We start from the raw sequence: 14,678 nt of genomic DNA, 5'->3' as shown, positions 1-14,678 counted from the left end.
CAGACCCTTCATTCACTGCAACTGGTGGGAAGGCAGCAAGTGTGGTCAAGATGGAGCTGGAAGGACAGGGAGGTGGTGGGAAGATGGAGGTCCATTTGCTCCCGTGTCTCAGTCAAGTGTGTGCTGACAGACGTTGTCACTGAGGTCACGGGGAAGGAGAGGGGTTGGTTGGAGAGGGGGTGATTTGAACTCAGTGCAGAAAACAGAAGCACGAATTTACCAGAGGCGTGTGCGGGGACATCAGCCTGGGGGAGAGCTGCAGGCAGGAATATAACCGAGATCACGCCCCATGGCTGCTCGTTTTCTTCCAGCCACACGCCCTCCTGCAGGCACAGAGCAGGTAAGGGGTTGAGGGCATCCCACACATTTGTGGGGGGCCGGGGAGCAAGGGAGGTCCGGGGTTGAGGGTGGAGATGACAGTAATGAACCACAGAATCTGAACTGGGTCAAGAAAGATACAGGGTAGGTCCACAGGGACAGCCGCAGGAAAAAAAGGCAGATCAACAGCCCGGACGGCCGTATCGCCTGTAAAGAGACGTTCTGCTCGGGGACTCTGACAGGGAAACGGGAATGAGGGCATAGAGGACTCAGGGAACGGAGCTTTAGAAAAAGCGATCTGAGCGAGCATACGATGACCGGTAACGGTGAGTGAGGTCTGGAGCCACGCTGTCCCACGGGGTAGCTGGGAGCCGGCCACGCGGGGCTATTTACCCTTAAAATAATTTCAATAACGTAAAATCAGAAACTTTGTTCTTTAGCTGTGCTGGGCACGTTTCCAGGGCTCCGCAGTACCTGGGACCAGTCGCTACCACGTCAGACAGCGCAGCCTTGGAACATCACGGGGAGCGCTGTTGATAGCGCTGCTTCCCCGTAACCTCGGGAGCGCGTGACTGAGGAGCAGAGCAAAGGAGGTCAGAGGTAACAATTAAAGCGCCTGGTCGGAGCTTCTTGGCCAACGGTGAGGTCCCCGGGAACAGAGGCGGGAGTAGGGCTTTGGGGACATCGGAGGGAGCATCTGCGGCACCGCCCTCGGGGGCAGAGGTTCAGGTGAGGGAGCGGTGGGGGTGGAGATGGAGTGCCGTGACCTCCTGTTTGCGACGGGTCCCCCGGCCTCTCAGCCTGCGCGGTCCCCCATCACTAAGGCCACCCTCCTGTCCTTCACTGGAGGCGGGTTGCCCTGCTCCCGGGAGTCAGCCAAGTGCTGGCGTTTTCTCCAGGAGCTTGTCCAAGACACCTGTCGGAGGTACCCCCGACCCCAGGCCGACAGAGAAGAGCCCTGGAGTCCATTCTCCTGTGCAGAGGACCCCAGAGTTTTAGGGGGACTCTGTGTCTCCGATCCCTGCAGGGTGGGGGGCTGGGGCTGGAAACCGGGACTTCATGCTGCGTCGTACATCAGTGTAGACTAGGACCCCAGTTTCTGTCTTCACGACTGAGCCAGTAGCATACAGCCGTCGTTGGTTCCGAACAGGGTCCGCGGGCGTAGGTGGGAACCTCCCTGGAGTTTCTCCCAGGAAGGAAAGGAGGCAGCATGGCCTCAGTCCTGACATCTCCCTTCGCGGGGTGAGAGCAGGAGACACACCGGGTCAGGTTAGACCTTTACTGGGGACACGCGCCCTCAGGGGCTGGCGATCTCGAGGTGCAACTGCAGGTGTGTGGCCGTGACGACACAGTGGCCCCGGAGGAGCGCGCAGGTCTGGCAGTCGTGGCACTGCCAGTGGCACTGGATGACACAGATGGCTCTGAGCACCTCGCAGTACCGCCAGTGGACGCGCCACATGCGGACCAGGGACTGGAGCTTGACCACCGCCCGCTCCCTGAGGGCGTAGTCGGCCAGCGCCGCCCTGCGCACGCGGTGCAGTCTCCGGGCCAGCGCCCGCCGCCACCAGCACTGAATGACCCAGGCCCGCAGCGCCGCGTGCAGCAGCGTCCGGCGCACCAGCGTGCCCCGCCACCAGGCCTGGATCTCTGTGGCTGCTTTTATTTTTCTTTTCGATTCTTTCTAGGCAGAGATAAAAGGAACCACTCAGGAAACTTCCTGCCACCAACCTCCAGGAGTTCCCGGAAGGGTTCTGGTGTCTCTTCAGAGTCAGCCCTTTGGAGGGTCCAGAGGCGTTAGCAGGACAGTGACCTGGGTGGCGAGCCCTCCCCGGCCCCCGTGGACACAGGGCCTTGCCCCCAGAGTCCCAGCCTCCTCCACTGAACGTGTCACAGGGGCACGGGTCAAAGGACAAGCCACGAGTGACTAGAAGGGTGCCTTGGGGTGTGAGGGCCTTTGGTGGGCACACCCCGCTCTGCTGTGCCCAGGGCCCAGGGAAGCGCGGCCTCCTAATGCTTCTGCCTGCGAGTCTCCGCGACACCAGCCCCGCATGGCCCGCCGGCCAAGCCCTCGCTGCCGCAATAACAGTGTGGGGCCCTGCGCTGCGTTCCCAGCCCCTCACCCGATGCCGCACCGGCCTCCCTGGCAGGAACATCCTAGTCTCGAATTCTGAGTCCTCCCCTGTCCCCTCCCAGTCCCACGCATTTCCTGATGGCTTTCATCCTCTCGGGTCACTCTTCACCAGTCTGACCGAGAGACCCCAGAGCCCTTGCTGAGAAGGGGGTGGAGGAAAATGAGCCAACGGTGAGTGGACTCCTGATGAGCTCAGACTCCGGGCCGAAGAGGCATCAGTCCATCGCCTCCGGACGTGGACGTATGTCTTCTGGGTATCTCTTAACTACTGGGGGCTCTACCCACCTTTTTCTCCTGGGTCCTCTTCTGCTGCTTGTGCCGTATGATTTCTTCCTCATCCTCGATTACAATTAAAATTAGGTTGCCTCGCGTCTGGCATCACATGAAACGGGAAATGAATGGATGAGTTAGGACGCCATTTCTCTCTCTAGGGCTCTGCACAGAGACACCCGCTGCCTCGCATTCCGACTCTTCCCCCGGTCTCTGGGTGCAGGTGGATCCCACCCACCCCTGCCCGCCTAGGGGGTCTGGTCATGTCTCTTACGCAAAATCGAACCCCCATGCTTGTCTTTAGATGGTTGATCAGCCTTGATTTCTCTGCTTCCCAAGGTCAGGCAGGAGTAAGAGGAGGGGATAGCGCTGTGAGCTCACAATTGCATTGTGACCCAAGGGCTGAATCTTCCTCAGCAGCAGCCCTGCCTACTTCCCTCCTGACGGAGGTGCGGTGGGGCTGGGTGTACAGAGAGGGCCAGCCATCCCAGGGTTCTCCCCTCCAATCAGGCCACCTCCGGCCTTCTCCTGACCAACCGCACAGGAGAGCGGGAGGGACCCCGGCAGGGTCTTCTCAGACTTGGCACTTCCTGTCCACCCTTGACCCAGGTTGCAGCGCCCCTGTATACCATAGGAAACAGAGAGACCAGACAGGCCTAGAAAATAGCAAAATAAAGAGGGCCATTAGAGAGCCACCATAAATAGAGCACCACGACCGGGGAGATTCATATCCAAAGCTTTACAAACGTACAAATTTAGAAATGTCCAATGTGACAAGCTACTCAAAGGCTTGAAGGCACAAATGGCCGTCAAGGCTTTCATGGTGTCCTGCAGGATTCGAACTGAATGCACTGATCTTGTGGAGACAGGTGAGCATCAGCCCACTGAGTCCCTTTTAACAACGTGGACTGTCCCCTCCATTCACTTAGAAATTCTTTTATGTCTTCCTAAAAAGTTTTTAAAATTTTGTCTGTAAAGAGCTTTATCCTTGAGGTAGAATTCACTCCATAAAACTTAAGTTTGTGCAATTCAGTGATTTTTAGTGTATTTATAAAGTTGGGCATGTACCATCCCTGTCTGATTCCAGAACATTTTCATAACCCCCCAAACCCCAAACCCATCAGCAGGTCATCTCCATTCTCCCCTCCCCCGATCTCTGGCAACCACTCATCTACGTATCTATAGATTTGTCTGTTTTGTGTATTTCATGTAACTGGAACCACACAGCGGTGACTTTTACTTAGCACAGTGTGTCCAATGCTCATTCATGTTGCGGCATGTCCTTCAACCTTTCTATGGTTGAGTAATATTCCATTGCATGGACACACCACATTTTAAAATTTATTCTTCAGTTAGTGGACATTTGATTTGCTCCTACTTTTTGACTCGTAGGAACACGTTTGCAGCTCTCTTGGGTGTACGCGTAGGAATGGGATTACTGGGTTCCATGGTAAACCTGTTTTCAACTTGGTAAGGAACTGCCGGCCCCCACAGCAGGTGCACCGGTTCCCGCCCACCCCCCAGGGTACCTCATTGCGGTTTTCTTTTGCTTTCTTGTGATAGCGAAGGATGTTGGACGACTTTCCGTGTGCCTCTTGGCCACGTGTATAGCTTCTTAGGACAAATGTCCATTCCAATTCTTTGCCCATTTATTAATTGAGGGTTTTTTTTAAAAAAAAACTGTTGACTTATAAGAGTTCTTCTTGTATTTTGGATACTATTCCAATATCAGGTGTACGATTGGAAAATATTTTCTTTCATTCTGTGGGTTGCTTCTTCACTTTTTAAAATTAACAGCTTTATTGTGATAGTCACAGACCATACAGTTCACTGATTTACAGTGTACAGCTCAATGGATTTTGGAGTATTCACAGACTGTGCAGCCATCACCACAGTCAATTTTAGAACATTTTCAACACCTCAGAAAGAAAGAGCTGGTGTGGTTCAGTGGACTGAGCACTGGCCTGTGAACCAAAGGGTCTCTGGTTCGATTCCCAGTCAGGGCACAAGCCTGGGTTGCGGGCCAGGTCCCTGGTTGGGAGTGTGTGAGAGGAAACCACACATGGATGTTTCTCTCCATCTCTTTCTCTCTCCCTTCCCCTCCTCTAAAATAAATAAATAGAATCTTGTAAAAAATTTAGAATATGTTGAGGATCCTCCATACTGTACTGTTTTCCACGGTGGCTGTGCTAACTTATATTTCCATCAACAGTGCACAGGGGTCCCCTTTTCTCCACACCCTTGAAAACACTTGTTAGCTCTTGTCTTTTTGGTCACAGCCATTGTGACAGGTGTGAGGTGATAACAAATTATGGTCTTGATTTGCATTTCCCCAATGATTAGTGATGTTGAGTATCTTTTCATCTACCTGTTGGCCATTTGTATGTCTTCCTTGGAAAAATGTCTATTAAGGTGACAGACCAATTTTTAATAGAATTGTGTGTGTGTGTGTGTATTTGCTACTGAGTTGTATGATTATGTATTTTAGATATTAACTCCTTATCAGATGTATGATTTGCAAATATTTTATCCAATTCTGCAGGTGGCCTTTGCATTTTGATGTTTCCCAGCCCCATCGGTTGAAGAGCTGTTCTTTCTCCCATTGTGTATTCTTGGTTCTCTTGTCATAGATTAGTTGATTTAATATGTGTGGGTTTACTTCTGGGCTTTCTATTCCATTCCATTGGTTTATGTGTCTATTTTTATGTCAGTACCATACTGTTTTGATTATTATAGCTTTGTAATATAATTTTATTTTTTACCACTAACAGCTTTATTAGCTGCAATAATATGCATTTATAATTACATATTATAAATTATAAAGTACATATAACATGTAATTATAACAAAAACTTTAGTTTTGAAAAATGTTTTATTCAAGAATTACATAATTTCAAATATCTTCCAAAGTACAGTTTCCTAGATTGCTACAAAAGAAAGCAAATTCAGTAAGAAATTTAAATCATTAAATATGTTTTACTAGTATGTACATACACAATGCCAAGCAATTAACAGCCCTGGAATGCATACCATGTCTTGTTTTTCCTTATTAAAGGCTCAATCCAGCACTTTATATAGGCTGTGGACAACAGGCCAAGTTCAGGGATCACAAGAGTTTTTCATTAGCTGCCTCAATTTATAACTGTGGTAGTTTGTCAACAGGTGTATCAAATTTGAAGTCTGTAGGAAACAGATCTGGGGCCCGTGGATAGATTAGTTTGTAGGACTGTCTGACTGTAACATCGGCAACACCAGCAGTATCTCCAGTTTCTTTCTGGGTCCTCTTCTTAGCTGACGCCTGCGAGGCCATGTAAGTGGCTGCCGCCACCAGAGATATCGGGCTCCTTCCAGGAACCAAGTTCAGCTCCACAGCTTTCCGGGCTACGTGAGTAGCTGCCGTCTGCACTTGTTTAGGAAGACAGAGGTTGGAACAAAACCTGGACATGAAGTCCCCAGTTGTAAGCAAATCCACACTGGTTTCCAAAGCTTTCAAAATAAGCTTAAAACATCGACCAATTTCTTTCTTAGAAATTCGTGATACAGCACGTATTTCTTTAAATGTCCTGGGAACCCCTTCTTGCTGACAGGCTATATAGAGACAAGCAGAAGCTACGGCATCATTAGCTCTTCCCCTTCAGGCTCTTCTGTTCATACACTTGCTTGAATACATTGTTTGTTTGATCAACTATATTTCTAGGGAGGTTGATTCTGTCAGCCATGGTAGTAATCTCCTTGAATGCACTCATCATCGCCCGATCAGAACTCCTCACTGTTCGCTGATTTTGGTACTTGGAGTTGCCAAACTCATCAAAACTCGCAGCTCCTGTGCCCTTGCCAATCATGGTAGACAAGTCCCCATCACTCAGAAGAGGATTCTGAGAATCTCCAGCTCGAGATGGAGCTTTTGCTGCTTTATCATTGCTGAAAGTTCTCCATTCAGATCCCACATCAATAACCCGGTCCCCTACAACCAGGCCACGTTCGGGACAGATCATGTCATCAGCCCTGAAGACCTCCACTAAAATCGCATCTCGATGGTTTGGACAAGCGATTCTTGGAAGAGCATCCAAACGACTGGTAGACGCCATCTTCACTGCCACCCGGGTTCCAGCAGGAAAGAAGAAGAGCAACACACGGCCGCGGATAAAGGGACAGGAAGCGATTGTGGCGACGAGACGCGCCCACTCGGAGCTTTTATAGACAAGCCGCCCACGCAGTCATCATAGGATGCAGCTACGGATCGGGAGAGAGGCCTGTAATATAATTTTAAATCAGAAATTGGCATGCCTCCAGCTTCGGTCTACTCACTCAGGATGGTTTTATTTTATTTTATTTTAATTTAAAAAATCCTCATCCAAGGATACATTTGATATTAGGCAGGGGGTTGGGGAGAGAAACATTAACGTGAGAGAAAAACACTGGCTGCCTCCATCCGCACTCCGACTGGGGATCGAACCCACAACCTTCTGGCGTCTGTGGGACGGTGCTCCAACCAGCTGAGGCACCTGGGCAGGTTCAAGATTGTTATATCTATTCAAGGCCTTTTGTGGCTTGAGATGAATTTTAGGATTAAAAAAATTTTTTCTGGGACTTCCGGCCAAGATGGAGGCCTACACAGACATGCTGCATCTCCCCCACAACTAGAAGACGCTTCTGTCCCGAGCGGGGCCACGCAAATCATGTGGTCAGTTGGCGGGGGAGCTGGGGGCTGGCAGTGGAGGGTGGCTTCCTCAGAGGGGCCTCCGCTCTGCCCCACGTGGCCTCGCATGGCTGGCTGTCTGAGACCTCTTACAGCCTGGGCTTGCATGTCGCTGTGTCACCTCCACTGCATGCGACTGGCCAAAGGAGTCACAAGGACACCTAGGTACAAGAGGAAGTTAAGTGGTCTCCATCTCTCTCTCTTTCTGTTTAAAAATATCTCTTGCCCAGGCTGGTGTGGCTCAGCGGATTGAGCGTTGGCCTTCGAACCAAAGAGTCGCCAGTTCGATTCCCGGTCAGGGCACAGGCCTCGGTTGCAGGCCAGGTCCCCAGCTGGGGACAGGCGAGAGGCAACCACACATTGATGCTTCTCTCCCTCTCTTTCTCCCTCCCTTCCCCTCTCTCTACAAATAAATAAATAAATAAAATCTTTTAAAAAACTTATTTATTTTTCAACATTTTATTTCTTTATTTTTAGAGAGCAGGGAAGGGGAGAGGAAAGAGAGGAAGAGCAACATTAATGCGAGAGAGTGACATCAATTGGCTGCCTCTCTTACCCATCCCGATCAGGGGCAGAAGCTGCAACCTAGGTACATGCCCTGACCAGGAATCGAACTGGCGATCTTTTGCTTTGTAGACTGACACCCAGCCCACTGAGCCACGCCGGGCAGGGCAGGCTCCATCCCTTGACTTATGGAGCTACAAGGTCACGTTGCACAGGGCCATGGGTACAAGGGGGGAAGGAACTTGGGTTATTTTCATGAACGATCCCTCTCAATGTCCTTGGCTGGTATGGTTTCTGTGGAGCTGGGGGCCGTGGTGAGGGAAGACCCCTGGTGCACGGTTAGGAGAGACGGGAGGAGCGGAAGGGGGGACAGTGACATGCTTTGCTGGGAGGAGGTGCAGAGACCAGGAACAGGAGGGGGTCAAGGGTGCAGTTCTTAGGGAGCGGGGACACTTTGCATCTCAGCGGAAATGCGCTGGCGAAAAGGTAGAGCCTGAGGGAGGGAAACAAATGAAGTCACAGGAGGATGTCATTGCAACGTCAGGAGGTGACTGAGGCAGAAGAAAAAGAGGAGCCAAGGGGGGGCAGCCTTGGTCAGGCAAAGACAACTCATTTCAACTCGAGGAAGGAGGAAGAAGGCAAGCGTGGGGCAGGTGAGGCTGACGCGGGGGATGGGGTGGTGGGAAGGCGGGCCCGGTCTGCTGCCCTTTCCTGGGCGAATGTGTGATGCCGTCACCCTCCAAGCTCCAGGGGAAAAGAGGGGGGAGCGCCCATTTGAAGAGACAGGCAAGACTGTGAAAACTTCAGGTCAGAAGGCAGACTTGTAGGGAAGGTTCTGGGGAAGTCTGTCCCTCTGTGGTCCTGAATGTAAACTGAAGCTGCGCCTCTGGTGACTTGTTTTCTTCGGGGAAGTTCAGCTCTTCTGATGCTGACCAAGTAGGTGAAGGGTCAGGCTCACCCAAAGGTGGGGAGAGGGCCAGTGCGGCGACATTGTCCGAGGGTGCTCAGCAGAGAGTGGAGTCTGCTCTGGGGACGCAGGATGGTGTGGGAGGCGTGGGATGGTGTGGGAGGCGTGGGATGGTGTGGGATGGCGTGGGATGGTGTGGGATGGCATGATGATCAGTAAAACATTGCTAAGATCCAGTTCTGAAGTCTGTTTTTTTGTTGTTGTTGTTTATTTATTTGTAGAGAGACGGGAAAGGAGAAAGAGGGAAACATCACTGTGCGGTTGCCTCTCACTCGCGCCCCCAATTGGGGACCTGACGGGCAACCCAGGTATGTGCTCTGACTGGGAATCGAACCAGCGACACTTGGCTCGCAGGCCGATGCTCAATCCACTGAGCCACAGCAGCAGGGCCTCAGTTCTGAAGTCTTAATTAGAACCCGAGAAACAGGTGGATCGATCCCTAAGCATCGGGGGCTCTAACACAGGGGCTGACAAATCTTTTTGTGAGGTCCCAGGTAGTATCTTAAACTTCCTGTTCATTCTGTGTCTGTCACCCCTCCTGGACCGCAGGTCATAGTTGTCTGCCCTCTGCGCTCCAGGACGGGAAGGCAGAAGGCGGAGCCCGGGAGGACTGAGACCGACGGTGTGTGGGGTCGGCCACGAGTGGTGACAAGGATGGGGGCAGTACCACCTGAAGGGTGATGAGCGCTTGTTCCCACTGAGGTAAGAACGAGAGCGAGAGGGTTTAGAACATTTATAGCAAATGGAAATAGTAATTTTATGTATGCTCCATCTGTAACTAAAAACAAACCGTATATTCTGTGTGCCTTTTCTATTTACTTTTCTCTGATGTTTTGGCCCTGGCTGGTTTAGCTCAGTGGATTGAGTGTCGGCCTGCGAGCTAAGTGTCGCTGGTTCGATCTTCCAGTCAGGGTACATCAGAGAAGGAAAACTCTGACTCCAAAAAACCTCCGCTGCCTTGCGGCATACCTCTTCAGGGGAAAGGCTAAGGGAGTAAACCCCGACAGAAAATCCGGAGCCGGAGTCCCTAAGGCGGTTTGACGTTGTAGTCAACACCGGCAACTCCTGCGGCGCACCTGAAGCCAAGCTGTATTGACTCCGTCTTTCCCTTGGACCCTTCAGCTGCGAAGAGAGGGGGGGTCTGCTGCATGGGCAACAGCAGACCCTCCATATCACCCTGCCCAGGCTCTGTAGCTTCAGCGTCATCGCAAGATGTCGATTCAACACGGGAGGAGACAGATACCGTGTCACTCCCGAGTCGGACTGCACAGCCATTCTCGGCGGTGCAGATAGACTCTTAAGAAGCTACACCATCGTCTCTCGAGACGGACGGCTGCCGACGATCTCTGATGTTTTACAAAAGGATTGGTCTGCGATGGATTGGATATTTAAAACATTGGTCCTCCTCACAGACAGCTTGAGAGGCTGCGGTGTACAGGTTGTAGGAGTGGGTGCCTACGGCAGGATGGAAGTCAAGGTCCCCTGAGGTCAGAGCATCACCCAGGCAATGCTGAGGTCACGAAGGATGGCGTCACACCTGTGCTCGGCGCCCGGGAGAACCTGGTCCTCAGGAGGGAGGCGGGAGGCGGACGGCAGAGCTGACGGCCCTTACGAACCTGAGATCTGCTGCCTCCCCAAAGAAAGGGCATCGCGAGGAGTTTGCAAGGCCTGCGGGCTGCGCTGTTCCCACACCACAGATGCGCCTGGCTGCTGCCCAGCAGAAAGTGAACGGGTTGCAAGCCCAGGCTGGCCAGACGACAGGGTGACGCAGCATGACTGCAGGACGCGTCTCATAGGGGGCGGTGCCCAGAGTCTTCAGGTTTATAAAGCCCCATCCCCTCCCAGGGACAAGTTCAGGAGACGAGACTGGTGCTGGGTGCGTGGGATGGGACACCGGGCTCTGCATACATGAGGACAATCTCAGGTGGCAGTTTCCGATCTGGATCGAGTATGTGACACATAGTCACTGTCAGTCCAGAACAGGGTCCCCAGGCACAGAGGGGCCGGGGACAGGGGAGGGGTACCTGTATGGAAATGAAGCCTTTCTTCCAGTACAAGAGGAGGGGCGGGGCCTGACGCTTGGGGGTCCCGAGGTGTGGGGGGTCACTGAGACACAGCAAGCCTGGTCAGATGTTTATTGGGCCACCTCTGCAGGGGGTCAGATGGATAGGATCTCCACGTGGAACTGCAGCCCTTTGGCAGCGCCCGTGTCCTGCGCCTGCACACCGTCCCTGGCCTCAAGGGGGGCGCAGTGCCGGGGGGCTTGGAGGAGGCAGACAGCGCTGCACACTTGGCAGTAGCGTTGGTGGCACCGACACATGCGGACCCAGGCCTGGAGTCTGACCGCCGCCTGCTCCTGGACCACGTAGGCCCTCAGCAGGGCCAGCCGGAGCCTCTGCACCCGCTGCCACCACAGCGCCCTCCACCAGACCTGGATCATCCAGGCCCGGAGGGCAGCCGCCAGCAGGGTCCGGCGCACCAGCGTGCCGCGCCACCACGCCTGGATCTTGCCGGCAGCCTTGATTCTTGCTCTCAGGCGTTGCTTTGCAAGTAGCTGCTGACCAAGCAAAGCAAAGGACTGCCAGTGACCTCGTCGCCACCCACCACGGCTCTGTCTACCACGGAGGCGCTCCGACCTTCTCTCTCCACCACCAGCCTTTTGGGGACCTAGGACACCTGGATGGGGCTCTGCCTCCATCTGTGTCTTTTCTGTGGCTGTGGCCACATTGCTCACCCTCTCAGTCACTGTATCCTTGTCTTTCAAACGGGGATATACGGGGAGGGGGTCCCCCAAAAAACGAACTTCTCATCTGGCGGGTGGCCCCCTGCAGTAATGGCTTCCCCTGCTGGGTGCGTGTTCTAGGAACCCAGCTGTGTCAGCGCACCAGCTGGCGTTGTTGTGAGAGGCTGCGTTTGACCTCTGAATTTTTCTGAAGACTCCTCAACACGTTTGCCCATTTCATGACGGGTGAGTTATGTGCGCACCTGCCCACACTGCGCTGAGTGTTCAGCAGTTTTTGACCAAAACCAGCATGACCCCTGTGCCCCACCCTCCTTATTCACCTGATCTCACGCTGTGCAGCTGTTTTGTGTTTTGTTTCCCTGGATGAAAAAGCCCTCAAAGGGAAACATTTTACGATGAGGAAGAGGTGAAACAAGAAAACAGCAGAGGCACTAAAAGGCACCAAAATCAATGAGTTCAAACACTTTTGAGCTGTGGGAGAAATGTCTCGATAGGTGTATTGCAGCCAATGGGGCGGACTTGGAAAGTGGACGAAGTTTAAACGTGTAAGAATAAATACACAATTTTTTTTGTAAATAAATTCCGGGTTTTTGGGGTCCCCTCTTATACTTGCCCTGTGGGTTTCACAGCTTTGTGGGACCACTGCACACACTTTCTGGCCCAGAAGAGCCAGCACGATGCAAGGATGGCCCTCGCATTGAGGGCCCACGAGGCTGCCCCCCGATTCCTCACACCCTGCCACAGCCCCTTCGGAATCTTTCCCTCGCCCCACTTCTTCCGACTTCCACTGGTACCTCTCGGTCACACTCACATCCTTCTGGGACCCCCCCCCTCCAGCTTTCACTCCCACTGTTTGCCCCCCCACCCCGACGTAGGCTCTCCGCGTCTGGGTCATCTGCGCTCTCTCCCTCGTCAGCACACCTCGCCCGGAAGAGGGAGGGGATTGATGGAGACCAGAGAGCAGCGCCACGCTGAGTCCCGTGGGACCGGGGGCGGACCCTCCACTCCACGGACTCTGGGTTCCGAAGGCCCGTGATGTGTGACTTGCTCCTGCTCCCGGGTCCCACTCACCTTCCTCCTCTGACTGTCTTCTTCATCCTCATCTGGGTCAGACTTCTGTCATCAGAATGGAGGGAGAAGGCCTGAGTGAGGACCAGCCCAGCCACGTCCCCAGCTCCCCGTCCTTCCCTGAGTCCTGGGGAGCACCTGGTGTCCCCCTCTGCCCCGGACCGCACCCCTCCCTGGGGAGGTATCAGCCTGGGTCTTACACAGCATCGACTGCCCATGGCTGAGGGCAGTGGCTCAGGTGTTCACACCCCTCTGGCTGCTGCTCCGCTGGGCCCAGCCAGGAGGGGTGGCCAAGGAGGGGACAGCAATGATGTCACAAGGGCACCTGTGATGCAGGTACCAAGGTGCCTCCTCCGGGCTCCAAGCTGTTGGATCAAGAGGAGACACCAGGGGGTTTCCCTCCCACCGGGGATGGACGGGAGTCTGCGGTGGAACCACAGCCCCTGTGGGTCTGTCCTTCTCCGAGGATGACCCCGCCCACAGGGCCACCTGGGACCGGCCACTGGGGAGAGTAGCTCTCACGGAGCAGAGGAAGGAGTGGGGGCCATGGTGCCCCTCCTTAGTGGGTAGGACAGTCCGTCCTCTTGTGGGGACCAGTGTGGAGCAGAAGGAGCCGGCGAAGGGCCGGGATGGAGCCACCTCGACCCTCTCTACCTGCTCCCCGCAGCGGCTGGAACCCCACCCTTCTGGAGCCATTTGGTGGCCCTTGGTGAGTCAGTACCTGCTCTCTGAAGTGAAGCAAGCCCTTCCACCCTCTGTCTGAAACTCAGGGGGCTGGAGGAATGTGCCCGACGCAAGCCATCATTTGGAGGTGGTGTCGCCCCCGCTGCAGACCCCTCAGGCGTGGCAGTGGCCATCTTTTGAAGAGTCGGGGAGCGCGCCAGACCTGCTTCCGGAGCCAGCATCTCCTGGCTGTTTCCAGCCCCAGTTCCCAGCCGTGCTCACCTCTCCTATGGGACTCTGTGGATAGCTCCCTCGGGTGTCGGTGACGGCGGACGCTCCTCCTCCTCTCCAGGCATCGCCCGCGTCCCACCAAGGACCACGAGGACTCAGCGCTCTCCTCTCGTCTTCCCAAGGCGCCATTTTGCCATGGAGGTCCAATGGCTGTGAGTGCTCGTGACAGCCTCCCCCCACACCTTGGGTCCCTCTCCTTCCCGCACAGCTTCGCGGCTGCTGTTTATGTGAGGAAAATGTTTGAACACGTACAAAATGTGGCCACACTTAATGCGTCCTTGTGTTCTCACGACCCAGCAGCCCCGGCTTTTCTCTTCCCTCCTCCACTGGGGACTCCGTTTCTCAGTCACCCCCGATGATTGTCACAGCAGGTTGTGCTGGGAGGAGGACCTCCTGCGTGTCCCCGACGCCAGGGCAGGTGCGGGTAGGGAGCGCACACTGGGGTGGCCTTCTGAGTCACAAGACAGGTAGCCCCTCTGCGCCACTGAGCCCTGACAGAGCGCTCCCCACAGTGGCAGCGCCGGCCTGGCCTCTGCCAGTCACCTCCCAAAGCTTGCTGAGCGGAGAGGCGGGCTGTCCCCTTGCCGTGTTGATTTGCCTTTCTCTGCCCAGGGACTCCGCAGAGTGAGATTCCCGAGGGCGAGGACCTGGGCTCTGATCTTGACCCAGACCCTGTCTGGCTGTGCGAGCGTGGGCAAGTCTTCCAGCCGCTCTGCGTCTATTTCCTCCTGGGTGGAGAGAAGCAACAGCACCTCTCCCTGCACGGAGCTGTGGCTGGTCCTTCAGCCCCCAGGGTGGCAGCAGCTTGGCCATCTGGTCATGGCCTGCCCCTGTCCTTGTCCAACTTCCCTACCCGATCGCCATCATTCTCGTGCAGGACTTCCCAGAGAGTCCTTTGCTGGATAGAAATTGTGCAGACGCTCTTCCCCACCTGCTAACTTTTGCGTGTGGCATCTCTTCACACAGGTGTCTGTCCATCCGTTTCTGAGCAGGAGCTTTCTCATCCAGGGTCACAGGTTTGTCC

The 14,678-nt window shown here is 54.2% G+C and overlaps 2 protein-coding genes and 1 pseudogene across 2 annotated transcripts; all 3 read right to left on the bottom strand.

Annotated features, from left to right (window-relative positions):
• Window positions 1-1,615: 1,615 nt before the first annotated feature.
• Window positions 1,616-3,011, bottom strand: IQCF2 (IQ motif containing F2). The gene is made up of 3 exons (XM_090283088.1): window positions 2,994-3,011; window positions 2,735-2,821; window positions 1,616-1,999 (listed from the first exon to the last, which is right to left on the bottom strand). The coding sequence occupies exons 1-3, from the start codon at window positions 3,009-3,011 to the stop codon at window positions 1,616-1,618; spliced, it is 489 nt and encodes a 162-aa protein (XP_090139214.1).
• A 2,839-nt stretch (window positions 3,012-5,850) lies between these two features.
• Window positions 5,851-6,807, bottom strand: LOC150005513 (transcription initiation factor IIB pseudogene; annotated as a pseudogene).
• Window positions 6,808-11,047: 4,240 nt separating this feature from the next.
• IQCF3 (IQ motif containing F3) lies at window positions 11,048-12,918 on the bottom strand. Its single transcript, XM_090284971.1, has 3 exons — window positions 12,901-12,918; window positions 12,704-12,748; window positions 11,048-11,446 (listed from the first exon to the last, which is right to left on the bottom strand). Exons 1-3 carry the CDS (start codon window positions 12,916-12,918, stop codon window positions 11,048-11,050), a joined length of 462 nt encoding a protein of 153 aa, XP_090141097.1.
• Between the last annotated feature and the right edge of the window lie 1,760 nt (window positions 12,919-14,678).

The sequence above is a fragment of the Furipterus horrens genome, unplaced genomic scaffold (assembly GCF_987537825.1).
Source record: "Furipterus horrens unplaced genomic scaffold, mFurHor1.1.pri manual_scaffold_7, whole genome shotgun sequence".
NCBI classification, from domain to species: Eukaryota; Metazoa; Chordata; class Mammalia; order Chiroptera; family Furipteridae; genus Furipterus; species Furipterus horrens.
This window is presented reverse-complemented; position numbering and strand designations above follow the sequence as displayed.

What these genes read in the sequence shown, in the direction of transcription:
- IQCF3 (XM_090284971.1), bottom strand. An exon ending in AAGACAGTCAGAGGAGGAAG is followed by an intron (nt 11,447 to 12,703) that starts GTGAGTGGGACC and finishes TTGCTTGGTCAG; the next exon opens with CAGCTACTTGCAAAGCAACG.
- IQCF2 (XM_090283088.1), bottom strand. An exon ending in AGAGGACCCAGGAGAAAAAG is followed by an intron (nt 2,000 to 2,734) that starts GTGGGTAGAGCC and finishes ATCTCTGCCTAG; the next exon opens with AAAGAATCGAAAAGAAAAAT.